Source organism: Acinonyx jubatus, chromosome A1, assembly GCF_027475565.1.
Source record: "Acinonyx jubatus isolate Ajub_Pintada_27869175 chromosome A1, VMU_Ajub_asm_v1.0, whole genome shotgun sequence".
NCBI lineage: Eukaryota > Metazoa > Chordata > Mammalia > Carnivora > Felidae > Acinonyx > Acinonyx jubatus.
Window position 1 is genome coordinate 107,539,533 of NC_069380.1, and position 27,402 is coordinate 107,566,934.

Sequence of the window (27,402 nt, forward strand, 5' to 3'; positions counted from 1 at the left end):
GTCTTTGTTTTAAAAAGTCTTTTTGTCTGATATAAGTGTTGCTACCCTGGAGGTTTTTTTTAATTTCCATAAGCATGGTAAATGTTTTTCCATCCCTTCATTTCAGTCTGTATGTGTCATTATGGCTGAGATGAGTCTCTGGTAGGCAGCATATAGATATGTCTTGTTTTTTAATCCACTCTACCACCCTATGTCTTTTGATTGGAGCATTTAGGAAAAGGCTAAAATTCTTAATAGCTAATGTACTTAGAAATGGAGGGTAGGGGTACCTGGGTGGCTCAGTTGGTTAAGCGTCCGACTTTGGCTCAGGTCGTGAACTTGCGGTTCGTGAGTTCAAGCCCCGCGTCAGGCTCTGTGCTGACAGCTTGGAGCCTGGAGCCTGCTTCGGATTTGTGTCTCCCTCTCTCTCTGTTCCTCCCCAGCTTCCACTCTGTCCCTCTCTCTCTCAAAACTAAGTAAAAATTAAAAAAATTTAAAAAAAAGAAATGGAGGGTAAAGAATAAAAAAACAGGTGAAAAAATGGGGAAAAGGCATGAAAAGAAAATCTACACATACATGCACACACACACACACACACACACACACACAGAAAATAAAAATAGCCTTCAAACATGAAAAATATTTAAGCTCACATACAGTTAGGGAAATGCAAGCTAAAATAACACTGAGTTACCATTTCTCACCTATTAGAGTAGCAAAAATTTTTAAATATGACAATATATTTTGTTGGTGAGGGTATGAGGAAACAGGATATGAGAATATGTTGATGGGAATGCAAACTGGTATAATCTTTCTGGAGGAAAATCTGGCAATACGCAACAAAACTATATATCCACTTACCTTATGACCCAGCATCCTACTTCTAAAAATCTATCTTTACGATATAATATATTTTTGTATTATTGATGGAATAAGTTTATTCATTTACACACTGTTTGTAGTGGCAAAATACTGGGGGGAAACCCTAGATATCTAATTCATAGAAGAGTGCTTAAATAAACAAAAATACATCCATACAGTGGAGTACCATGCAGCTATTGAAAAAACATGAGGAAGAGCTCCTTAAAACTAGCTGGAGTGATTTCTAATACATACTAATATGTGGAAAAAGACAAAATAAAAAAGTATATATAAATATGCTAACCTTCATGCACGAAAGAAGAGGATATAGGGAACCTGAGTGGCTCAGTTGGGTGAATATCAGATTTTGGCTCAGATCATGATCTCACGTTTTGTGAGTTCAAGCCCTACATTGGGCTAGCTGTTGTCAGTGCAGAGCCCACTCTGGATCCTCTGTCCCCCACTTCTCTCTGCCCCTCCCCTGCTTGTGCTCTCTCAAAAATAAATGAAACATTCAAAAAAAAAAAAAAGGAAATAAAGAAGAGGATATAAGAAAATATATACAAAAGAAATACAAGAAAGATAAACCATAAGGGTTGGGTGGGAAAGGGGTAGAAAGAAGAGGAGAATAGGATCAGGGTAGCAGGAAGGAGAAGTGATGCTTTCCTGAGAATATATATATATTTTATAGCTTTGACTCTTAGAACCATAGCAATGTTTCACATACCTTCACACAGCCCCTTCTCCCCAAATAAAGAAACAAATCAGGATGGAAAACCAAAAGTTGAATCTGACACTAGCAAATGAGTCTAACTATACTCCAAGTGATTAACAAAATGCACTGAAATATATATAACCTATATAACTTTGTGTATGCTTGAATTATATAAATAAGTAAATAAAATATTGTATTTTAACACATAAAATAAATATTCATGAGTTAATACTGCTATAATCAACTGAATAAATAAACAGCAGAAAAGATACAATTCTTTTACAGTAGAATTTCAATTCATGAATGTAGCAGGGAAGCAAAAAATAGAAAATCACCATTAAACAAACACCAGCATAATAACTGTTATAGTCAAGTTCCTCTGATGAATACTAATATCAGTGAATGAAAATTTGAGGAGAAACAGGATTTATAGGGTCTCAAACTATCTTCTCTGGATATTTATTAACCACAAAGGCAAACTAGTAACTTAACTATTCAGAAAACCACAGACACCACCTTAATCAAGTGATGAAGTTTAGTATCACCAGTAATATGATATACTGACATCAAGAATTTAATACAATGTACTGAAAAAGGCATAACATCATTTCTGCAGTGTTCTTTAAAACATTGTATAAGCTCATTCTAATCATAAGAAAACATTAGACAAATTCAAAAGTGAGGGACGTTCTATAAAATAACTGATGAGTAATCTTCAAAAGTACCAAGATTATGAAAAACAAACAAAGACTGAGAAACTGTTACAGACTATAGTAGACTAAGGAAGAAGTAACAATCAGATGCAATGTTTGATCCTGAAACACAAGAAAAGAGATTGGTGGAAAAACTGGTGAAATGCAAATAAGGTTTAATTAGTAGTTTTATGCCAGTGTTAATTTTCTGATTCTGATCATTGTACTAATGTTATATAAGACAGCATTAGGGAAAGCTGGGTGAGATGTATATGGGAATTCTCTATTTTTGCAACTTTTTTGCAAGTCTAAAATTACTTCAAAATAAAAGTTATAAAACAGGAGACCCCTATGTTATTTGTAGCCAAAGATAATGCTAATTGATAAACTTAGCTATAAATCATTCAAAAAATTACTTTGTTTTTCTGATACAGATGAGGGTTTTCCTCTGTGACATAAGAAAAAAGAATGTGAAAACTCACCTAAAATTGCAGAGAGGTCTGAAAACTGTGGTACCTTCTCTATTGCTATTGCTTTACTGGTATCCAGAAGAGTGGAATTCTTGCATTGCATATGTTCTTCCAACCTGGGACATTTCCAATCTAAAACAGCAGGCAGAAATGGCACACAACTTTGAACGACAGCACACAAGTAGTAGGTTACCTCCCCCAACTCCAAAGGCCCCAGCCATACTAAGCTGTGGCAATTAAAGATTTGGGTAAGACAGAAAAAAGACAAGTCTTGATGGCATCAGAATAGTAAATATTCTTTGGCCTATTTCAGTACTGTAATCTACTTTCTTTCATGGATTTTTGCCCCATAAACATTATTGACATAAGAGACAGACAGCATACCTACGAGGTTCCTTTTAATATTTTATGTATAAATTATACCTACGTCCCATTAAATAACATGCTAGTATTACTTGATGTCAGTTTTAAACTTTCCATTAACTTCCCACTACGCAAGAATGAGGTTATTCTCTCTTACATCCCTGTCCCCACCTTTTCCACACTTCCCATTATCCTGATATTATATTACATATTTAGTTAGATCAATATTCGGTATAGACATTATAATAAGTTGCCATAAAAATGCTATTTACTCTTGTACACCATAACAATCATCTCTACCCCCTGGAGTCAGTCAGTCTTTTTTGTTAGTTTAGGTTTCTCTGTATTTTTCATCTATTTAATCCCAAACTTTACCAAGTTCTATAAATTCATTCTTTTCATTCCATTCTCTAGTGTTCTAAAGTTTCACAATGCTTCATCTTGGTGTTTTTCATCAATTGTGGTGGGCACAGTGTGACCCTTTTAACACAGAAATCATATTCTTTAACGCTAGGAAACTGTTCTTGCATTATAGCATTGGTAATTTTCCTCTTGTTTCTTTCACCATCTTTGTCTGAAACTGCTTTCATTTGATATTGGATATCATATACTCCTCCACTAACATCTCTCTTGAGTAGCAACCTTTCATCTTTATTTTCCTTTTTTTTCCTCCTCAACCCTAATTTCTAATCCTTCTACTAAATTTCTCTCTGCTATTGCATTCATGATCTGAATATTCCCTTTTTCATAGCACCCTATTCTTACTTAATGAACACAATATACATTTTATGTCAGTGAGACTATTTTTTCAATATATTTTTTTCTCCTTGTGTTTCTATTTCTGCTTGGTTCCTTTTCTTAGCTTTTAATTTTTAATTTTATTGTGGTAGGAACACTTAACATCAATCTACCCTCTCAAATTTGTAAGTGTACAATATTGTTTAGTATAGTGTATCACAGTGTTGTATAGCAGATCTCTGGAACCTATTCATCTTACAAAACTGATACTTAATACCTGTTGAATAGCAGCTTCCCATGTCTATCTCATTCTAGGCCAGGGCAACCAACATTCTACTCTCTAATTCTATGAATTTGACTATTTTAGATATCTCATGCAAATGGAATGATACAGTATTTATCTTTCTGTTACTGGCTTATTTTACTTATCATAGCATTCTTAAGGTTCATCCAGGATGTTGCATATGGCAGGACCTCCCTTTAAGGCTGAATAATATTCCATCATCTGCGTATACCATATTTCTTTTATCCATTCATAAATCAATGAAAACATAGATGGTTTCCACATTTAGCTATTGTGAATAATGCTGAAATAGATATGGGGCACAAACATCTCTTTAAGATCCTGATTGCAATTACTTTGGATAAATATCCACAAGTAGGATTGGTGAATCACATGGTAGTTCTATTTTTAATTTTTTGAGGAACCTCTACACCGTTCCCCATAGCAGTTGCACCATTTACAGTCCAAACAACAATGTACAAGTGTTCCAATTTCTCTACATCATTGTCAACACTTATTTTTTTGTTTATTTATTTTTGAGAGAGAGACAGATCATGAGTGGGGTAGGGACAGAGAGAGAGAGACAGAATCTGAAGCAGGCTCCAGGCTCTGAGCCTGACGTGGGGTTTGAACTCATGAGCTGTGAGATCATGACCTGAGCTGAAGGTGGATCCTTAACCAACTGAGCCACCCAGGATCCCCCCCACTTTTTAAAAAAATAATAATCATCCTAACAGGTGAGGTGACATTTCATTGTGGTTTTGATTTGCATATCCCTGATAATTAGTGATGTTGGCATCTTTTCATATACTTGTTGGCCATCAGTATATCTTCTTTGGGGAAATGTCTGTTCAAGTCCTTTGGCCATTTTGTAACGGGGTTATTTGTTCATTTTTTTCCCCCTGAGTTATAGGAGTTTCTTATATATTTTTTAACATTAATCTCTTATCAGATAAGTGTTTTGCAAATATTTTCTCCCTTTTTGTATGTTGCCCTTTCACTCTGTTGTTTATTTTGCTGTGCAGGTTTTTAGTTTTATGTAATCTCACTTGTCTAACTTAGCTTTTGTTGCCTGTGCTTTTGGTGTTACATCCAAGAAATCATTAAGTATCATGAGGGTTTTCCCCTATGTTTTCTTCCATGTGTTTTATGGTTTCTGGTCTTATGTTTAAGTCTTTAATCCATTTTGAGTTGGGTTTTTTGTATGATGTAAGGTATTGGTCTTATTTCATCCTTTTGTAGGTGGAAGTCCAGTTTTCCCACACTTGATCTTAGACAAAAGGCCAAGAAGCAATGGAAGTCCAGTTTTCCCAACATTGTTTGTTGAAGAGACTATTCTTTCCCCACTGTGTATTCTTGCCACCATTGTTTAAAATCATTTCTCTCTATTCTATTCATCTACATGTCTATCTTTATGCCAGTACCATACTGTTATAATTACTGTAGTTTTGCAATATATTTTGAATTCAAAAAAGTGTCAATTTTCTGTATGGTTTTTCTATTTATTGAAAATGGGAGTAATGAAGTCTTCATTACTGTATGGATGTCTATTTTTGCCCTCAGGTCTGTCAGTGTTATCTGTTATGTGCTTTGATGTTGAGTGCATATTTCTTTATATTTGTTATATGTTCCTGATTAATTGACCCTTTCATCATTATATAATGTCTTTGTGTCTTGTGATAGTTTTTGACTTAATGGATATTTTATCTGATATAAGTAGAGCCACTCCTGATTTCTTTTGGTTACCATTTATATGGATTATCTTTTCCTATTGCTCCACTTTCAGCCTATATGTGTCCTGAAATGTAGTCTTTTGTAGATAGCATATAGACCTTGTTTTTCAAAATCCATCCAGCCACTCTGTGTCTTTTGATTGGGGAATTTAAACCAGTTACATTTGAAGTAATTATTGATAGGGAAAGAATATTACTATTTTGTTAATTATTTGTCTTATAGCTCTTTTACCCCTTTTCCTCTCTTGCCATCTTCATTTGTGTTTCATTGATTATTTTTATACTGATATGCTTTGACTCCTTTCTATTTTTCTTTTGTGTATTTTCTATAGGCATTTTTAATGTGGTTACCATGGTGCTTATATAAAATACAGTCTTAACAATCTATTTTAATCAGATAGCAACTTCCATTATATACAAAAACTCTATACTTTTATTTCTCCCTTCACACACATTTTGTGTTACTGATGTTATGGTTTACATTTTTTTATGTTGTGTATCCATTAACATATTTTTATTTTTAATACTTTAGTCTTTTATATTAGAATTAAAAGAGATTTAAATACCACTGTTACAGTATTATTTTATATTTATCTATATACTTATTGGCAAGTTTTATATTTTCATATGCTTTTGTGTTGCTGTTTAGAGTCCTTTATTTCAACTTAAAGAACTCCTTTTACCATTTTTTTTTGTAAGGTGAGTCTAGTGGTGATTAACTCTTTCAGCTTTCGTTTAAGAAACTCCTTATCTCTTCATTTCTTTTTGAGTTTTTATTTTAACCACCTGGTGCTCATCAGGACAAATATACTCCTTAATCCCTATTACCTATTTCACCCATCCCTCACCCACCTGCCTTCTGGTAACTATCAGTTTGTTCTCTATAGTTAAGAGTCTGTTTCTTGACTTATCTTCCCCCCCACCTTGTTCATTTGATTTGTTTCTTAAATTCCACTTATGAGTGTAATCACATGGTATTTGACTTTCTCTGACTTATTTTGTTTAGCATTATACTCTCTGGCTCTATCCATATTGTTGCAAGTGGAAAATTTCATTTTTTATGGCTGAACAATATTCCATTGATGTTGTTTGTTTCTATTGATAGTTTTGCTGGTTGACAGTTTCTTTACTTTCACCACTTTGACAGATCATTCTACCCTTTGTGGCCTGCAAGGTTTCTGCTGAGAAACCCAATGATAGTTTAATAGGGGTTCCCGTGTACATATCAAGTTGCTTTTCTACTACTGCTTTCAAAATTAAAAAAGTCAAAATTATTAAACAAATTATTAAAAGTCAAAATTTGACTTTTGATAATTTATGAGTCCCTGTGTGGATTTACTTGGTTACCTTATCTGAGATTCATTGGGCTTCCTAGGTCTGCACGTGCATTTCCTTCCCCAAATTGGGTAAGTTTGCAGCTATTATTTCTGTGAATAAACTTTATGGTAGGCTCTCTTTCTTTTTCCCTCCTTTCAGCCCCTTACTTTTTCTCCCTATTCCTCCCTCTCTCGTCTTCTTTCTTTTACCCTTATCCCTCCCTTCTTTCTTTTTCTCCCTCTCTCCCTCCCTCATCTCTTCGCCCTCTGAGACTCCTATAAAGTTTAAAGTTAAAAGTTGCTCTGTTTAATTGTGTTCTATGAGTCTCTTAAGGTTTCCTCACACACCTTATTTGTTGTCAGTGGCCAATAGGCATCTAGAATATACCAGGTCCCATCAGCACTTTGAGACAATTGAGAAAGAAGTCATTCCCTTGGGTAGCACTCTGAGACAGGCAAGAGACTAGCCAATCCTTTGGGAAGGTCCCAGAAAATTTACAACATTTCACGCATGGTTCAGTTCTTTTCTTCCCTAACCAGGGAGAAGATGGGACTTAGGAGTTTCCTGCCAATTCCTGTTGGCTTTGATATGGCTGGTCCCATACATGCCTGAGGTGCAGGAGTCCCTTTAACCAGTTTCAGATTTCTCACAAAGGGAAAAAGTCCATGTATTGCTGTTGAATTGGTGTGTCCATGGGGGGGAAGAATGGATCAGGGCTTCTTATTCCAACATCTTGCTGATGTCACTCTCTATACATTTTCCTTTGTTTTGATCACTATGTGTTTTCTTAGAAGACTTCCTCAGGAAGACTGATGATCCTTGGCTCTCCTCTTATTTAAGAGGGAGCCCTAAAAGGCTAAATGGAATCTCTGGCCTTGTTTGGGCTTGTCACAGAGATGGTTTCAGTGCAGAGTGTTCTTGTCAGTTTCACTGAAGGGGTACTGAGGTCAGTATCTTTAGGTACTTTCTTTATGGTTGCTCAGATTTGTTAGGAAAGAATCTTCCATTCTTCTGCCTAGAAAGTTCAAGTCTGGGTGCTTGTATTTTGGAAGCTGAGCAGAGAAATGGGATGTTGGGTTGGGATGGGAATAGGCATTAGTCGAGAAGGTCTCACAATTCAGATGTACATTTTCATTTAATTTCCCCTCTTCTTCATTCAGTACAGTATCTGAGACAGTTGCCTTTTATGTATAATAACCCCCAAATCTCATTGGCATGAAATGAAAGCATTTACTTCTTATTCCCATGTGTACTGGTTGGCTCAGGCAGGTCTGCTTCAGATTACAGACCTGCTGATCAGATGGGGCAGCTCCCTGCAGTCTGTAGGTTGTCTGGGACTATTCTGTCCCATACCTCTCATTCTGGGGTCCCCACAGGGGAGGCAGAAGCTAATTAGGATATATTCATTTCACAATGTTAAAAGTTTAAGAGGACAAGCCCAACCATTTAAGCATATTTCAAAGATCTGTTTATATCTTATTGCCCAAAGCAAGTCACATTTCCATTACTGTACCAAAGCCAAACAGGGAGAAAGTTCATTCCACCACTACAAGGATATGGCAAGGGTGTGAACATATGATACTACTCCAGGGGAATGAGTAATTGGGATCAGCATTTCAAATTCCACGATCCTTGCTATTAACAGTACCTAGTATCCTCCATTCCAGAGTTCCTCAGTTTCAAAATACCCAAAAGAATAAGTCTCCATGCTCTATTTAAGTAAGTAGTCACCACATCTTCTACATTTCAGATATATCTTTTTACAAGTATTGGGGCATCCAAATTGTGAGCTTCTCTGGGATACTATAATGCAAATTGGCTTGTTTCTGGGTCATTCCCTAATGTCTTCATCCTTTTCTTATCTGGTGGCTTTTGATGTACAGTCCTATGTGACTGAGCCTGGAATACGGTGGATAGTGAGCGAGGGCAGGAGGTTTTAATGAGGAAGACAAGCACACCTTCTCAAAAGGAACATTATTCATTGGAGGATTTGTGGACAAAGGAACAATTTCTATAGTGGGTCAGCTTAAGGTTGAAATTGTTTTCTCACCTAAATAATCTGATCCTCTGAAGAGTTCAGGTGATGGGAAATTACTTAAACTCTCTTCAAAACTCTTGCATTCTGTGTAAGAGTCTGTGAATGAATAGCTCAGAAGAGAACTAGAAATATCATGCTGCAAACTTTGTCCTATAGAATAAACAAACAAAAAAGGTAAAATGTTTCAACAGTAAACACACTCAAAATCCTAAGAATTCAAATATGTAGAAATATACATGCAGTTTTATACAGAGAATGTAAAATTACTTATATAAATGACTGAAAAAGCATACAATTGTACACCACTTTAACTTAAACCTTAGAAAATAACTTGTTTTTTATGTAGAAAAATGCATTATAATCTTTTCCATTGCTTTCCCAAGTTTTATAATTTATTCCTTATGCTCCTTAGCTTCAATTGTGATTTTTTACCCCCAAATACAAGTTTTATATATAAGTAACTCACTAACTGTAAACTAACAAGCTGAGAATAAAGGGTAATTCTAGTTATTCCATTTAAAAATCAATGAGCCTACATCACCAGAGAAATACAAATCACAACGAGATGCCATCTCACTCCTATCTGAAGGGATAAAATTAACAACTCAGGAAATAACAGACGTTGGTGAGAATGCAGAGAAAAGGGAACTCTTTTGCACTGTTGGTGGGAATGCAAACTGGTGCAGCCACTCTGGAAAACAGTATGGATGTTCCTCAAAAAATTAAAAATACAACTACCCTACAATCCAGCAATGGCACTACTAGGTTATCCAAAGGATACAAAAATGCTGATTCAAAGGGGCACATGCACCCCCGTGTTTATAGCAGTGCTATCAACAATAACCATTTTGTGGAAAGAGCCCAAATGTCCATCGAATGATGAATGGATAAAAAAGATGTGGTATATATATATATATATATATATATATATATATATATATATATATATATCATGGAATACTACTTGGTGATCAAAAAATGAAATCTTGCCATTTGCAATAACATGGATGGAACGAGAGTGTATTATGCTAAGTAAAATAAGTCAATCAGAGAAAGACAAATAGCATATGATTTCACTTATGTAGAATTTAAGAAACACAACAAATGCACATATGGGAAGGGAAGGAAAAATAAGATAAAAACAGAGAGGGAAGCAAACCATAAGACACTCTTAAATACAGAGAACAAACTGAGGGTTGCTGGAGGGGAGGGTGGGTGAATGGGCTAAATGGGTGATGGAAATTAAGGAGGGCACTTGTTGGGATAAGCAACTGGTGTTCTATGTAAGCGATCAATCACTGGGTTCTGCATCTGAAACGGATACTACACTGTATGTTAACTAACTTCAATTTAAATAAATAAATTTTAAAAAAGGATACAACCAGTTGTAAATTAGAGACTATTTTCTATTTCCTTATATCTTTCACACATCAACTTTATAAATCTAGTAACCAAGGACATATATTGTGTATTTAAACTACAATTTTACAAAATAATAATTATGGTTAGTTTATTTTCTCTAAACAGAGTATAAAACTCATTCAACAAGCATTTGAAATTATATGATGTCCCAAATATGGGATAGGAACATAAAAGGTAGTGCTTATTCTCAACAGCTTTAGATTCAAGAGTAACAAAAGCAATTATACTGCTGTTTTAAGTCCTGATAGAAGTATACAAAAAGTGCCACAGAACTTCCAAGAAAAAACAACTCATATACAAAGAAGAGGGGTCAGGAGAGGCTTCCCAGTAGAGACAGCACCGGAATTTTTTTTTTCTTGAAGAATAAGTAGATATTAACCAGGCAAAGAAGCAAGACGTAAGGAAAAGCATTTGTTGAGCAGCTCCCTTGCTCTTTTGCACTATATTCTAGAAAATATTTCTCTATTCTATTTTCTAGCTAGCTAATTTGATTTTGAGCTGAATTCATTTCAATATTAGGCTCAATTACTGAGTTTTTAAATTTGATGATATTTTTAGTTTCCAAGGACCATTAATTTTTTAAAATAGGACTGTTATATTATGGATCCAGGGGCCTCTTGTCTTTAAAGAGATATTTAGTTTTTCTCTAGTTCTTCAAGCATTACTCTGTTTGCTTGATTTGTTGCCTCTCTTCTGTGTCACTGGTTTTATTCAAAGGTTTGGGTGTTCCTAGTTGTCTGTTCATATCTCTGCTTGAAAATATGCATTTTTACAGCAGTGTGTATAAATTCTGAAACAGCAGCCTAGCTCTGGAGATTTCTTAGAAGTGTAATGAGACATGCTGAGAACCCATGTTCTACATGGTGATGTCCTCCTGCAGTTTCAGGTATTGTAGGTAAAATGGGGCACTATTTTAATTGTCTGGCTAGTGTACACACTAGAAGGCTCCTTTATCAGAATTTCCACTTCAGAGAGCCATACTCCATCTTTACCCTGGGGTTAACAAGCATAATCTATCTCTTTTACCTTTTTCTCCCTCTGCTATCCTTGTGGTAATCTGGATTTACTACAGACTCTCTTCTGCTTCTCACCCCAGTCCCAGCATTGATACTTAAGAACTAAACCCTCAGTTCACTTTCCTTAGGAGTAGTTCTCAGGGTTTATCCTGGCAGCATGCATTGTCAGCTGCCAATGTTTCCAAAATAAGCAAAGGATGAGGCAGAGGAACCAGGTCACATAGTGGCAAAATGCAGTGCTTAATCTATCTATCACCTTGACAATTCCTTCAGGGTCCTTTTTATTATAGGGGTTTTTTTTTGTTTTGGTTTGTTTTGGGTTTTTTTGCATTTATTCACCAACTATTTGGAATGTCTCTAGAGCTCTTATCTCTGCAGTGGTTTTTCTCTGCTCTTCAAATATTCTCAAATATTCAGCAATCTGATCTCATCTGCTTTTAAGAATTCCTCAGTATTTCTGGTGTGCTGATGGCATTCTTTCTTGTATTCAAAAATAACTTCAATCACACCAATATGTAGATGGCTCATAAATTTCTATCAGCAATCATCCATATCCAACTTGCCTATTTGGCATTCTACTTAGTCATCTTAAAAACACCCATAACCTAATACATTAAAAACATAATTTATGACCTTTCCCTCAAACGAGATTTTTTTTTTCAGTAAACGGCACCACCTTGTATCCAGTTATGCAAGCCAGAAACAGGTGTCATCTTTGATACTTCCATCTCCTTCATTCTTCATTTGCCAAATTCTGTCAGTTTCGTTTCCTAAAATGGTCATGAGCTATGCTCACTTCTTTCCATTTTCAATGTCATCCTTTAGTACAAAGTGCCATCATTTCTCCCCTAAAATACTGTAATAACCTCCTATCTGGTCTATTTGCATCCATTCATGCTTCTTTCCATACTGTAGCCAAGGTGATCATATATCTTCCTAAGTAAAAGACTCCAGTGGCTTCCTGCTGCTCCAAATATAAACAGCCATATCTTTGACATGGCCTGCTTGTCTTAATATTGCATTTACCCCTCCTTTCTGACCGACAACCACACTGGACTTCTTTCAGTTCATTGAACACGTAAGGCTTAATCCCAAGTTACGGTCTTTGCTATTCCCTCTGCCTGGGTGGCTCTTAACTCACCTCTTTGCATAGCTAATTTCTCCTTTTCTTCCAAACGCAATTCAATTGCTGTTCCTTCATAGAAGCTTTCCCTAATCTCTCCAGCTAAACTCGATTTGTTACATTCAAATCAATCTCTTTTGTAGCATTTATAACAATTTTAATTTCCTGGTGTGTACTTGAAAGCTATGAGGATGAGGTCCATTGCACAGGCAGATGGATTCACCTTGGACTAGGAGAAAGATACCTCTTCCACTAAGATGGGAAGATGAAGCAAAAATACAAATGGATGCTTATGTTCAGAAGAAAGAAAGTTGAGAGAGTTCATATCTGGCAGTCTTACCTGATACTAGCTCACTACTCGATGAACTACTGTCAACCTGGAGGTCATCAGTCATTGACTCCTAAGTGAAGTAAGAATTAAAGGTATAGCACAAACTGTGAGACTGAGTATTTTTATATTTTATTATATCACATTGATTTGGTTACTTTGAAACAAAAAACTGAACTTTGTGTATCAGCTTCATATGTATAATAGATTCTTTCAGTTTCCTGATCACAGATGTAATCTGATATTTAACATTAAATCTAAAAATAAATACTGAAATATAATAATGTGGGCACATCTACAGAGTCAGCAATATACTAGTCAACTAACTACTGTAGGTTAAACCAGCACCTAGAAGGTGAACATTCTTCTGACCACCTAGGTAGGAAAAGTTTTTCTTTCTCTAGATAGGAAGGCAAAATAAATCAAAAGACTGATAAGTCTAAATAAAATATGAGAAATACAATTAAAGGCAAACAAATATAAAAGTATTTGTTATACATGTGTATAAAAGTGTAACTCCCTTCAACATATAATGAATAAACGTTTCACCAAAAAAGAAACACAGATAGCCAATAAAATGAGAAAAAAAGTATCAATTTTACTAGTATTCAGAGAAATGGAAAATCAGATAACATGTTACTTTTCATCTATCAAATATATGTGTTTTCAAATTATCAGATAAAATGGTGCCAACTGCCCAACATGAATTAAAAATGATTCAACTCTTGACCCACTGCAAAATTTTTTATCTTAGAGTGACAATTTGAGTGTACACAAAAAACTTCTGTGGTAGAATGCCCATTGATATCTAAAATGGCAAAACCTTGGAAACAATTTCAATCCTCCAACCACAGGAAAAAGTCATACAAATTACAGTATATCTATAAGACAAAGCACTATGCAGACACTAAAAATCATATTTTTAGAGACCACTTAATGTTAGAGGAATATACAATCAGACAACAACTTTTAAATTTAAAAAAAGGCACAGAAAAAAAAGGAATGTAGAAAAAATATATAAAAAGTAGAAGAAACTTTTTAAACACTTGTTTTTTTGGCATAGTCTGGATCATCTACAACGAACACTTAACAGTGTTAAAATCTGGGGTAAAATCCTTTAAAAAAATGCCTTTGTTGAAACTGCCCACCCCCAAAACACATGTTTTAGAGATATATGCAAGCTAAAGCACTAGAACATGACTATTTAATGCTAATGGTAGATGAGTCACAAGCAATTTTTAAAATCTGAGTTTCTCCAAACTACTGCTATGTATCTTTAAAATACTGTACAGAATCCATATTAAGTACAGGTCAAGAAATTATATACTATACTAATGGTAACGAACACTGTTTCTAGTTGTTAATGGAAAGTCAAAAAGAAAACATGAAAATGACTTTGAAATGCTTTTAAGTGCTCCTCAACATAAGGGAGTTACTAAGAAAAACTTACATATACTCAGTAATGGGCATTTCTCAAATTTTTATCAAGGGAAATTAAAAATAAAAAATGTGGCTATGAATCCACCAGAATCAGAAATTCAAGGCCTGTCTAAAGAGAAAACACCAACGTTTATAAAAATGCTACGAAGCCATGTATTCTCTATTAAACAAAGACTATACTACATTTTAATCTGCAGGCGCATCAGTTACCGCTGGTCTCTGCTGTAAGTATACCCAAGGTCCGTACGAGAAATATACATACACTCAATGGAGCAATCTTCTCATCCCAGGGCTCTTCACTAGTGCTATTTCCACGCAGGCTTTTCTGTCCTGTAACTCTTAACTGAGTGCTAACAAACAAACAACGCAATTAGTTTGCACGGTCTGGACTTGGCTTTCCACGTCTCTGTTCATACTGTTCAGAATCTGAAAGGCCATGTGGGGACGCCATTAAGAAAAAGACCCCAGTGGGTTAATTGTACCAGTACCCAACTGATGGTGGGAAAGCTTTCTGAAGATTTGAGCTCACTTGCTTTTAGGTAACTTGGCAAAACTGCTCTTTAAAAAATTCTGGGCCTATATTGTGGGAGGAGCGAAATCACAGTATTCCACCTATTTTCTTCGTTGACTCTCGGAAGGAGAAGTCGGCTATTGGCAGAAAATGAGGATGAAAATTTTGAGGGGGGCCAGAGGCATGGGCTTGGCACAAGTGGCTACGCACCTCGGCGGCCTAGAGCGGCTAACTCCCCGCCCACTCCACTCGGCTTTCTCTGAGATCTTCGGCAAACAGGGCGCTTCTCCTTTCAGGCCTAAGAGAGGGCGGCGTATTTCAAGGAGAAGCCCTGAGGCCCGTTTGCCGGCCTCGGGTTTCCCTGGGCCGAGGCCTAGCCGCCCCTGCCCTTCGCTTTGCCGACCCCGAGTGCCGCTCCACAGGCTTGCCCACCCGGGCTTACAGTGCGCAGAGTGCCTCCTGTCTGGACCTGGAGGGGCCTCCGCCTTCACGGTGGGGCCTAGCTCCGGCGTCGGGGTTAGGTTGAGCCTCTGGCCAGCCCGCTTCTTGCGGGTATACACCCGTAGCGACCACATTGCCACCCTACCCCCCAAGGCTTTAGGGGCCTCTTGGCCCTCCACAGCCTCTCTCGTCGCCTTCCGGAGGAAGCAAGCTAGGGTCTGAGTGCTTCAGCGTCCACGCACAGAAGCTGCCTGCGGAGCAGTATAACAAGAGCTGGGCGGAGAAAAGGCAACAGCCCACGGAACCAACTGCTACACTGGACTGACTGGAGCAGCCCGCCTCGCTCCCGCCTTTTTTTTTTTTTTTTTTTTAAATCTAGTCCAAGCCGTGCGCTGGCTTCTGGGAAACTGAGTGACGTGAAGGCCGCCCCGCCCCCCTGGAGGTGCGGCCTCCGGGTATTTGGCGGTAGGCCCGCGTGGTTGCAGGTCCAGCGGCGCTGGCTGTCTCATCTCACACTTGAAGAGAAGCTTATGGGAAAAAGCCTTTTAATCTTCCTGGTGGTTGCAACCTTTGCTTTTTATTTTTCCCTTAATGTGTTGAGCTCATCATGTGCGTGCTACCGATGGCTTAGCCCATCTCATTATAAACATTGCATTAATGCCTCAGTAATGTTTTAGGTCTCCGAACATAGGGAGTCTTGGGGGGGGGGGGGGGCGGAGTGCGGTGGTCAGCCTGACTCAGTGCAGGGAAAGTCAGACAGCAACCAAAGCACATTACTAGCAGAGAATATCCTCCTGAGCAATCAACTTCAGTTCCGGGGCCACCAGTTTATTGGGGAGCCATGGCATTTGAGAGTTAGCATTCAAAGACCTTGCTTCCAGGAGATTTCTTCTTAAGGGTAAGAAGAATCCCTTCGCCCCATCCAGGAGCTATCTCCTGGACATCTGGGCAGCTTTATGGTCAAGGTAGAGAATTTCTTACCTCCTAGTGTCCTGGGGCTCAGCTTGTTTGCTCTGCCTCATTGCAGGAACGTAGGAATGACTTCCCTCTCTCCATACATCCTGGTTGAACCACCTGGCTGCATCTGATAAGCATATTGTGCATATAATAACCATCTTCATATTTTTAAAATGACATTTCACATTAAAAAATGCATTTGTAGATATAAAATTACAAAAACTCAAAGACTTGTGATGTTCCAATATTGTATGTATGACTATAGCACACATATAGCCACAATGTTTTCCTAATTAAATTCCTCTGAACTTTTTAAAATTTAAAATTTGCTCATAGAAAGTCACAACAATCGATTTAATATACAATTAATTATTAAAACTTAGCTTTATAAAGAACAGAAGGTAGGAATTCCTACCTAGTTAGATATAGTGTTTTGAGTCACTGAATCAATACTTAGCACCTTAGTCTGTGTTAGGCATTCTGGTAGGTCCTGGGGATACAGAAGTGTGTTAGAAATGGTCCTTCAGTCTAGGATCTCAAAGTCTTGTTGCAACACGAAGCAATTATCATACTTCAACCTCCTTTCTTTAGTCATATCCATAACATGCTGACAAGCAGTCTCTAGTTTACAAGTCAGATCTCCAGGCTCTCCTCTCTCTCTTTGGAGGCTGTTGTGAAAAAAACTCGGAGTTCTTAAATGACTTGTGGGAGGTATGGATCCTTCCATGCCTTACACCTAGAAAGGGAAGAAACAATGAAAAAGGAAAAGAGCTTAAAGCAAAAGCTGATCTGTGCTTTGGTGTCCCTATTCCTTAATTGTCTTGCTATACTGATCTCCATTTACTGAAATGCCATCAAGTAAAGGTTTATGGAAGTTAATGCATAGGGTTTCAAAACTGGAAATAACCTTTGGAATGATTTCTTGAGCCAAAAGGGGTCCTTGAAGATGATCTAATTTACCCCTCATTTTGCAGCTGAGGAAACTACAGGTTAGGGAGGCTCGTTATGACAGATGATTGGCATAGGTGGCATGAGTCTCCTGGCATTTGGCTAGTGTGCTTGTCATGGCCCTGTTCTTCCTAACACATGGCTGGGAAAGGGGTCGGGGGAGCAAGGAAAGGAGTTTGAAGCCCTCAGTTGCAAGGGGATGAAAGATACTATAGACACACTTGGTCTGTTTAAAAAATGTTTTTTTAATGTTTTGTTTATTTTGGAGAGAGAGCGAGAGAGAGAGAGAGAGAAAGAGCAAGCGAGCAAACAGGTGAGGGGCAGAGAGAGAGGGAGACGCAGAATCCAAAGCAGGTTCCATGCTCTGAGCTGTCAGCACAGAGCCTGACGTGGGGCTCAAACTCACAAACTGTGAGATCATGACCTGAGCCTAAGTCAGACACTTAACTGACGGAGCCACCTAGGTGCCCTACACACTTGGTCTGTTTAAAGCTTCACCCAGTGCCAGCCTATAAAAGGGAAGGAGATGTGTCCCATACAAAAGGATGGGCAGAGACGTCTCAATTCAATTATCTCTCTGTATCTCCTCATTCTGTCCCCAGATACACAAATGCCAGTGCAAGCAATCATCAAGTTAAATTGAACTTCTCCTGTTTCCCTTTGTACTCCTCCCATATCTAGACTCAGAATTCTGCTAGCAGTGTTTCAGTTCACACCATGGGTCACACGATGGGTTTGACTAGGTTTGGAACAGTTATGGAGAAACTAACTTCCATGGTAAAACAAATCCCAAATTTTGAAGAGATTTCCGAAGGAAGTTTTTTTTGTCGTTGTTTTGTTTTGTTTTAAGTAGCTCTTTTGTGGGTTTACCATTCCCTGGAGCCCAGAGGCAATCCTTCTCTGTTTTCTTTTGGGGTGACTCACTGAGCAGTTCTGTTTGTGTTACTAACCACAATTTTCAGGGTCTAACTGGAAACCAGTTTATTTCTGCTTACTTGACCAGACTGTACAAAACCACAGAGGAAATGTATCTTCAGGTGTTGTGATCTTAATGCTATGCAACACATGAAAAACAGCCAAGGGGATTTTTCATTCAGTGGCTATTTCTTGAGCATCCTGTATGGGCTAGTCCTTCTGCACTGGGGCTATAACCTCAAGCAACTCACAGCGTGAGTGGGAGTGGGGCAGAGGGAATCTTCTCAGATAAAAGGATAACTGAGCTGTTCTAAGAGCTGCGTGGTGGCAGTTAGCAGAGCTATTAAAGGCTATGGCATTCCATGGAAGTGGGACCATATGTGCCACATGGAGGCACAGAAAAGCATGATGCTTTTAGGGCACTACATATAGTAGTTGATATGACTGGAACCAAGGCTCCAATGGAGGAAGCGCAGGAGTAGAGATCCTAAGCCTTGTGTGCTGAACCAGGGAGTCTGAACTTTATCCTGGAAACTGGGAAGTCATGGAAGGAATTTTAAGCAGGAGAGTGGCATGACCAGATTTTCAATTTAGAAAGATCACACTGACTAAAATGTGGATGGTGACATTTAAAGAAGCTGGGGTAGAAACAGGAAAACTAATTAAGAAAGAACAGTAATATTCCAGACAAGAGATGAGAATGGCCTGAACTATACTAATAGCCATTAGAATGGAGGAATAGATAATAGCAAATATACAGAGAAGGCAGAATCTGCATAACTTTAGGCATGGCAGAATGTACCATCTTAAGAAAGTATAACCATTAGCTTGTATATGGGTAAAAAACATGGAAATACTGTTTCAGGGGCATCACAATGGAAAATTTGAATACAGTTGTTCTTTTAAAAGTATAAAAATGATTTAAATTCAGTACACATTTAAATCCAGGACACACTTGGTAACAGAAAATGCACAAAGAAAAGAAGCACCTCAGGGGTGGGGGAGGACTGTAAATCTTTGGAGTTTGGGGACACTTACGGAGAGTGCAGAGTATGCTGACTAGTGGTAAAGTTTGATATAATGTTTACCATAAGCTCTATGATCAATTATTACTAATATACTAACATCAGGGGACTATGCTATATAAATATATAAAATAGTAACTATAAGCAACTTTGAGAAACGAAAAAATCTTTATTTTTTACAAAAGTTTTCATAAATGCATTTTATATTTGATAGGCATGCTATTATAACAAAGCAACTAAAAAGATAATTACAGTTAAGATACTTGTATGCATATTTAAAAGGTAATATTTTAATTTCCTCAAGTTTTAAAAATTTAATGTAGAATAAGCAATTCTTCAAAAAATACCCCTTTTCCCCACCCCGTGCAATTGTTGCAATGACTTAGAAGGAAAATTAATCAGTCAAATGAAATGTCTAAAAGCCACCGTCACCTCATCAGAACCTTTTCAGTTTGGGACAAGGTTTAGAATTGCTTATATTCCAGGTATTTATCTATTGCCTCTGGGTTATAACCATTCATTGTTCTAACTCAAGAATTTCTCATTTAGGGCTTTGTCCTCACTTGAATGCTAATCCCATTCTTAACTGCAGTTAATTGTAGGATCACAGAAAGGACTGTGCAGCATACTTGAGAGACAATTCAAATTATCAGGATCATTTTCTTTTCATGTTTATGTTTCCTTAAAATAAAAAAAAAAAACCAGGCAAAAAAATATAGCAACTTAGCTCAACATATAATTTATCAATTTTATATATGATTATTCATTCTTTTTTCTCCTGAGATATTAAGCAAGTTTGTAAGTAGTCTGTTTTCATGCAAAAAATACAGTTTTCCATTGTTTACATTCATCTCATAGTATTTTGTATCCTAAATAACTATATCAACTTTGTGCTTTACACATTTGGAAAATGAAGAATAATCCATTTTCTTTACTGCAGAAAAAATAAAAGATTATCAGTTCTTAGATGGGTAATACAACCTAATTAAGTGCAAACTTCGAGTTGCTAAAACATTACCTGACTATAAAAATTGCAGTGGAAAGTTCTATTTTCCTCATGCTTGCAGTTTTACTCACATGTAGAATGAAAGGTTAACTTGCTCATATGAGGGAGACATAGTATGTTTATTCCTTGAACTTCTGAGTCTGTGAGTCCCTAATAAATGTGGAACTAAGCCTCCATGCCACACCTGGTCAGAGTTTCCTCTCTCACCTGGGGGGAATCATAATATAATATAAAGATGTCTTTTATGGCAAAAGAAAAAAAAAAGGTGTATATTCTATTTGAAAATATACACAGGATTGGCTTCTAAAATGTGAAAATTACTAATTTATATTCCTAATTACATTAATAATGTACATTTGAATGAAAAACAGATAAAAGGCCAAACATTTAGGAACATGATTTTTTAAAAAATAATTCATCTGTTATGTCTCTAGACTTCTGTCGGATCTGATGTCCACTACAAATGTGAACATCTTAAGTACACAGCCTTTTCCTATATTGGTTAAAGAGAAATACAAAAATTTTCCCCCCAAAATAAAGTTGGGGAATCTGAAGCAAGAGGGATTTTCCATTAACACATCTTGTTTTATTTCTTCTTTATTCAAAAATTCAGTGGAGTTAAACAGAGGAATAGATAAATGTACCTGCAGTATATTTAGGGCCAACCGTTTACTTTTCTCAGCACATTTGCTGTAACCTATTTATTGGCCCAAGTGTGATGCTTTACACACAGATCAGGAAGGCCAGAAGAAACACAAGATCTTTAAAGTGAGAAAAACAAGAGATCTTTACCTGTCCATAATCAATCATATCTAACTACTATGAGGTAAAAATACAACCAAAATAAGTGTTACATTATTTGCTTATGTTATATTGTCCAAAATCCTTTTGAAAATAAGAGATAACTGAAATTTTTTTGAATGGAAGGACAATGGGAGTCAGCTTCATTTTCTTCAAGATGTGAAGCTACTTGCCTTATTTTAAAAAAGTATGAATATCTAATTCAGATAATGATTTTCTCTTTTAGTCAAACATTAAATATAAAAAATTAATGCTATGTAGATATTGCCTTGGAAATTTTTAGAATTTATTTATTCAGAAATGCCTTTAAGAAGGAATATGCATGGAACTAGCTCATATACTAAAAGTCAGATTTGTAAGTGTAAGTAGAGGATCTGCAGACAGAAATATGCCAAAGGAATGTGTAAAGAATTGGATAAACGCATCAGATGAAGGTGTGATCCACTTTTGCCAATACTGAAATATAAGTGTATATAATCACTGATACAGATTTATCCAGTAGGCCCATGTGATGATGCAGTTTTTTAACCAATAGCATTTATTTACAGCTTGGATTTGCTCCAGGGGAAAGGAACTTCTGGACTGTGAACGCTTTCCCCATGTCTGCTTTCAGAGTCCTGTCTCTATAGAAGAAAACACTTGCCTAGGGATGGTTCCTTCTTCAGAAACACAGTCTGTAGCTTGGAACCTAACTGTTGTCCATGCTGGGTTTTAATTATAAGAAATTGTTGGTACTCGGGTGCAAGGAGTGTCTAAATACATAATGCAAAAAAGGAGGTTTCCATGGTTAAGCTTAAAAGCATTTAAAGATTTTTTTAATGGAATTATGCCCTATGAGATATTCATCTGTGATGGATTTAAAAACTTTCATAGCGGTGTTTTGAAGAGGTTCTTCAAAATTAAGTTGTTGAAAAACTGTTTTCTTTGGAAATAACATCCCTTCCTCCCCTTGTTCAGGATTACAGCCATATTTGGTTTCCCAGGCCTGGCCTGGACATACGATGAATGGGAGGCCTGAAGAGCCCAGCAAGGAATATAGGTACATTAATTGCTGTCTATCTTGAGAAATAATTCTGGGTTTCTTTTCCCAAGTCTTCCCCAAAGGTCCATTCATTGTAGAGTCAACAGACATCTTTTAGAATTCATGTGGTAAGAAGTCCATGGATATACACATTTTATCCTTGAAGTAGTTGTACACTTGTCTCTAAGTAGTTCCTGAATATTTTAATGAGCTTAATAAATGAGAAAATATGTTGAAAGATCTTTGTAAAATGTTATATAAATATAACATTTGTTTCAATAGTATCTGAAATCGCATTTTTCATGCATAAAAGTAAAAATGACAGGGAAAACTTGTTCACATCAATAAGAATTGTCATGTATAAAGAATCTGAATTTATGTAGAATGTGCATTATATCTTGTTTTAGCATGATTCTGTACACCTAATTTTAATTTTTTAAGTCTGATTTAACTGGGATTTTGACAATCAGTTACTAATGAGGTAGTCCACATTGCTTAGATATTTGCTATATCAGGTTACTATTCCACAAATAATGAAGTACAGTATATCAGTTATGTTTTTCCTTTATGTTTAATAAGAGTTCTGTGAACATTGAGAATATATTACTTTTAGTGGTACACAGTCCTTGAGAAAAGTCTTGATTTTTACATTGCCATTTGTGATATTTTTAGCAGCTTGTTACAATATCATTTTAATAAAAATAAAGTGTACTCAGTGATGATAGAGAAAATATTGTTAAAGACCTCTTGGGACAGGAAAAGGCATGGTCATAAGATCACGTGCTTATTCATTTTCAGCTGCATCATTCTGATTCATTACTTTCAAGAGTAACTATAATATTGCTACACAGTCCATTATACTGAGAAGAACTTTCCTTGAACTTCACATGGAGATTGAGTAAAGCTCTTCTATTTGTTTTTTGAAGTACTCTCTCAGCTCAGGTCTCTTAGCCTTTAATGTTGGTGTCAGCAAGCCATTCTGAACTGAGAACATGTCAGAGTGGATGTGAATGGCTTTAACCTAAAAACCAAATGCAGAATATGTCTTTATCAGGAATATAACATAGCATTTATAGTACACATGATAAAAGTAACAGGCATACAAGAATAGATATATTGATATTAAAACACTATGCTCTTTTTAAAAGTCAAAGTTAGGTTAGTAACATTTCAGCCTATTTAACATGTCTGCAAGCCACCTTTTCTCCCTTCCTACTCCTTCATTTAGCCAGTCAACAGAAATGAGCTGGGTGCTTATTCTGTGCACCCAGGCACTGAGGACACAAAGAAGAATGATGAGTGCCCCTGCCCTCAGCGGGTGCACACTAGCATTCAGCAGAGCAGACACACCGGGCAATTATCAGACAGCATGGTATGCACAGTGACAGGCGCCTAAGGCAGTGATGGTAGGGGAAAAGGAGGAGCAGCCAGGGAAGCCTTCCCAAATTAGATGAGTGTTAAAAGATGAGTAAGACTTAACCAGCAAAGGAGGAGAGGAGGGTAATGGAGGGCATTCTAGGCAGAGACAACTCCAAGAACAAAGCTGTGGGAATGAGAAAAGACAGAACATGCGAATGGAAATCCAAGTGGTTTTTTGGTGTAGATACATGAAGTAGGAGGTAAAAGGGTAAGAGATGAAGCTGAAGTGGTTAATGCAACAGTTCACAGAGGAGCTCAAACTTTAGGCTGGAGTCTGTAAGAAGGCACTTAAGGTTTTCATACAGGGCAGTGGCATGGCTAAATACACATTTTAGAAAGATCTCGCCAAGAGAAATGTGAAAATGTTCTTTGAGAACATGAAGATTAGAAACACGGAAACCAATCTGAGGGATCTGGCCAATCCACGGGGGACCAGATAAGCACCTACACTTAGATTCAGGGCAGAGACAGAGACAAGTAAGCAGTTCTAAGACCTACTCCATGGACAAGAGGTAGTAAAGAGGGAGGCAGCCTCAATGACCCCTGGGTTTCTGATTTGAATGGGTACATGGATGGTATTGCAATTCAGAGCAGGAATATAAAGTTTGAGGGTACATGATGAGTCTGTTAAAAAAAAAAGTCTCACCATGGAATTTTATATCTACCGGAAGGAGGAATGTACGGGTCAGGTTTAGCATTCACACTTCCTGTGAGGCAGATCCTAGGCCCCCTCATGCAAAGTCCCTTTGCAGTGATGAATTGACCAGAGACAGATGAACTAATGTAGGAGGGCCTGGGCCAACTCCTCTCACGTGGGGCTCTATCTGAAAGGGTCTCTGACAGTTTCATGAGAATTTTATCATATGGGCTTGAGCTGAATCCTTGAGTGATACTGGAAATCGTGTCCGGACTGACAATTGTCTAAATTAAATGATTTTTGTTGAGATAATAGGCCCATATCATTAAATAGCAAACAGGGTTATGGATTGCTGTAATAGACTTCTTAATAACAATTTTTATTACATTTTTGAAAAAATAAAACTGTCATGAACCTGAGGCACAGAGACACAATATGACTACAGATACCATTTGCTAAACGTTCATGCCATTTTGTCCTGCATGTTATTCAAAGTCTAAAATGCAATTTTGAAACTGAAATAAGTATTTTCTCAGAATCCTCTGGCAGAGAAGCCCAGGTAGCACCAGTAAGAAGTGCACCAAGTCCTAACTACTCCATCGGTATGTACAATTGACCCTTGAACAACAAAACAGGGTTAGGGAAGCTGACTGCCTGCACAACTGAAATTTCATATATAACTTTTGACTCCCCAAAACTTAACTACTAATAACCTACTATTGACTAGAAGACTTACCTATAACATAAACAGTTGGTTAACACATATTTTGTACGCTGTACGTATTATATACTGTGTTTTTACAATAAAGTAAGCTAGAGAAAATGTTATAAAGAAAATCATAAGGAAGAGAAAATACATTTATAGTTACTGAACTATATTTATATATATATATAAAGAGAACCACATCCAAGTGGACCCCTCCAGTTGAAACTCATGTTGTTCAATAGTCAACTGTCATAGACATTTAGAATATTAATTCAAAACCTATGTATTAAATACACATACACATTCATTTGTTGTTTTATGTATTTGGTATTTATCAAGCAACTCCTATGTGTCAGATAAGTGTCAGGCAACAGGGGTACAAAGAATAACAAGACACAGTCCCTGCCCTCATAGATTTACAATCTAATGACAGATGCTGCAGTATGACATTGCTACCACAGGGGTAAGCCCAGAGAGGGTCACCTTTTGCAGGCAGAATCAGTTGCTTTGCCAATACCCACTCCTGACTTCTTCCATGCTAATGAAACCAAAACTATGTCTATGTCTACCAGGGCAATCTTGTTCTCTGATTTCCCAGCTATCCTTGCAGCTAGGGGATAGCCATGAGATCCATTTTTGGCTAGTGATAAAGGAAAGTTTTTGCTTTCCTAATATAAGGTTCAGACATAGATTTCTCCACCCATTCTTCTTTTTTCCTTCCTTGAATATGGACAATGTCCAAAGCTATAACAGCGCCCTTGTGATAGGCCAACATACTAAGAATGAAGAGTGGAAAGATAGTAGAGCCTAGGTCTTTGAGGACCTGTACCTTCCTTGGACTGTCTACCTTCGGACATCTTATGTGAGAAAAAAAAAAACCACTCTGTGTTTAAGACACTATGTGTTTCTGTTAGAGCTGAATTCATTTCTGATATAACACCTAACCCAGGCTCGGGAAGGGTTCATTGAAAAGAGATACCTGGGGCACCTGGGTGAGTCAGTTGGTTAAGCATCCAACTCTTGGATTCAGCTCAGGTCATGATCTCACAGTTTGTGGGTTCACACCCCACATTGGGCTCTATGCTGAAAGTGTGGAGCCTACTTGGGATTCTCTCTCTCTCCCTCCCCTCTCCTCCCCACCCCTCGCATGCCCCCTCTCAAAATAAATAAATAAACTTAAAAAAAAAGAAAAAAAGAAAAAAGATGCCTGAGTTGAACTCTGTATGATAAGTCAGCTTCAGGCTGATGAAGACAGCAAGGAGAAGGAGGAGTGGTTGCTATATGACCTGAGGAGAGGAGGGTGCTCTAGGTAGAAGCAACATGTGCCAAAGCACCTTCAGGGCATTATAAGTGTAGGCTGAAGCATATGGTATAGATGAAGAAGAAGAAAGCAATGGGGCTGGAGAGGTAGACTGGGGCCAAATTATAAAGGACCAAAGTAGGGAGTTTGGACATGATTCTTTAAACAATTTTTAAGCAACAAGAAACAGAATGGCTCTTTGGAAAGAGTACTCTGCTAAGAATAGATTGAACTGAGGTAAAAATGGAAGCTGGAAGACCAGCCAAGAGGCAAGACTGATGGTGATTTGAGCTATAACAGTTGGCTGTGGAGATGGAAATGAATTTGGGGGCTGGAAAGGACAGGACTTAGAATTTGTGTGGGTAAGTGGTAAAGAAAGAGAGATAATAAAAGTAAGAATGGTTCTAGGTTTCTGCTTGAGCAGAGAAACTGGAGGATCGGAAACATGCTTTGGGGGAGGGAAGATCAAATGTTCATGTTCAAGTCTGAAATGCTTCTGGGAAAACCACGTGGTTTTTGGATACTGGAGTGCAGGTTACAAAAGGCAGGAGAACAAAAACGAGAGGGCACTCTTTCAGATGCTACTGTCCATATAAGAAGTGTTAATAGAATCAAGGTGCCTGACAGGGAAATACAAATCAAAACCACACTCAGATATCACCTCACGCCAGTCAGAGTGGCCAAAATGAACAAATCAGGAGCCTATAGATGCTGGAGAGGATGTGGAGAAACGGGAACCCTCTTGCACTGTTGGTGGGAATGCAAATTGGTGCAGCCGCTCTGGAAAGCAGTGTGGAGGTTCCTCAGAAAATTAAAAATAGACCTACCCTATGACCCAGCAATAGCACTGCTAGGAATTTATCCAAGGGATACAGGAGTGCTGATGCCTAGGGGCACTTGTACCCCAATGTTGATAGCAGCGCTCTCAACAATAGCCAAATTGTGGAAAGAGCCTAAATGTCCATCAACTGATGAATGGATAAAGAAATTGTGGTTTATATACATAATGGAATACTACGTGGCAATGAGAAAGAATGAACTATGGCCCTTTGTAGCAACGTGGATGGAACTGGAGAGTGTGATGCTAAGTGAAATAAGCCATAGAGAGAAAGACAGATACCATATGGTTTCACTCTTAGGTGGATCCTAAGAAACTTAACAGAAACCCATAGGGGAAGGGAAGGAAAAAAAAAAAAA

The 27,402-nt window shown here is 37.4% G+C and overlaps 2 protein-coding genes across 13 annotated transcripts in view; both read right to left on the bottom strand.

The window, feature by feature from the left end:
• The window catches only part of MEIKIN (meiotic kinetochore factor), an 80,507-nt gene extending 63,360 nt beyond the window's left edge, over positions 1–17,147 (bottom strand). For 2 of the 5 annotated variants that reach the window (XM_053220664.1, XM_027076748.2), the window contains exons 1-6: positions 15,472–16,421; positions 15,240–15,327; positions 14,781–14,868; positions 13,091–13,151; positions 9,202–9,339; positions 2,730–2,849 (exon numbers count right to left, since the gene is read on the bottom strand). In XM_053220664.1, the coding sequence (XP_053076639.1) occupies positions 2,730–2,849; positions 9,202–9,339; positions 13,091–13,151; positions 14,781–14,868; positions 15,240–15,327; positions 15,472–15,604 (628 nt within the window). In that variant the 5' untranslated portion in view covers positions 15,605–16,421. Of the gene's footprint in view, positions 1–2,729; positions 2,850–9,201; positions 9,340–13,090; positions 13,152–14,780; positions 14,869–15,239; positions 15,328–15,471; positions 16,422–16,451; positions 16,555–16,880 lie in introns of those variants that run through there. The other 3 variants (XM_053220669.1, XM_053220666.1, XM_053220674.1) reach the window with 3 other exon arrangements.
• ACSL6 (acyl-CoA synthetase long chain family member 6) overlaps positions 17,042–27,402 on the bottom strand; it is a 66,914-nt gene continuing 56,553 nt past the window's right edge. For 7 of the 8 annotated variants that reach the window (XM_027076746.2, XM_053220650.1, XM_027076747.2 and 4 more), the window contains one exon: positions 19,455–23,164. In XM_027076746.2, coding sequence (XP_026932547.1) covers positions 23,027–23,164 — 138 coding nt within the window. In that variant the 3' untranslated portion in view covers positions 19,455–23,026. Of the gene's footprint in view, positions 17,164–19,454; positions 23,165–27,402 lie in introns of those variants that run through there. The other variant, XM_053220658.1, reaches the window with a different exon arrangement.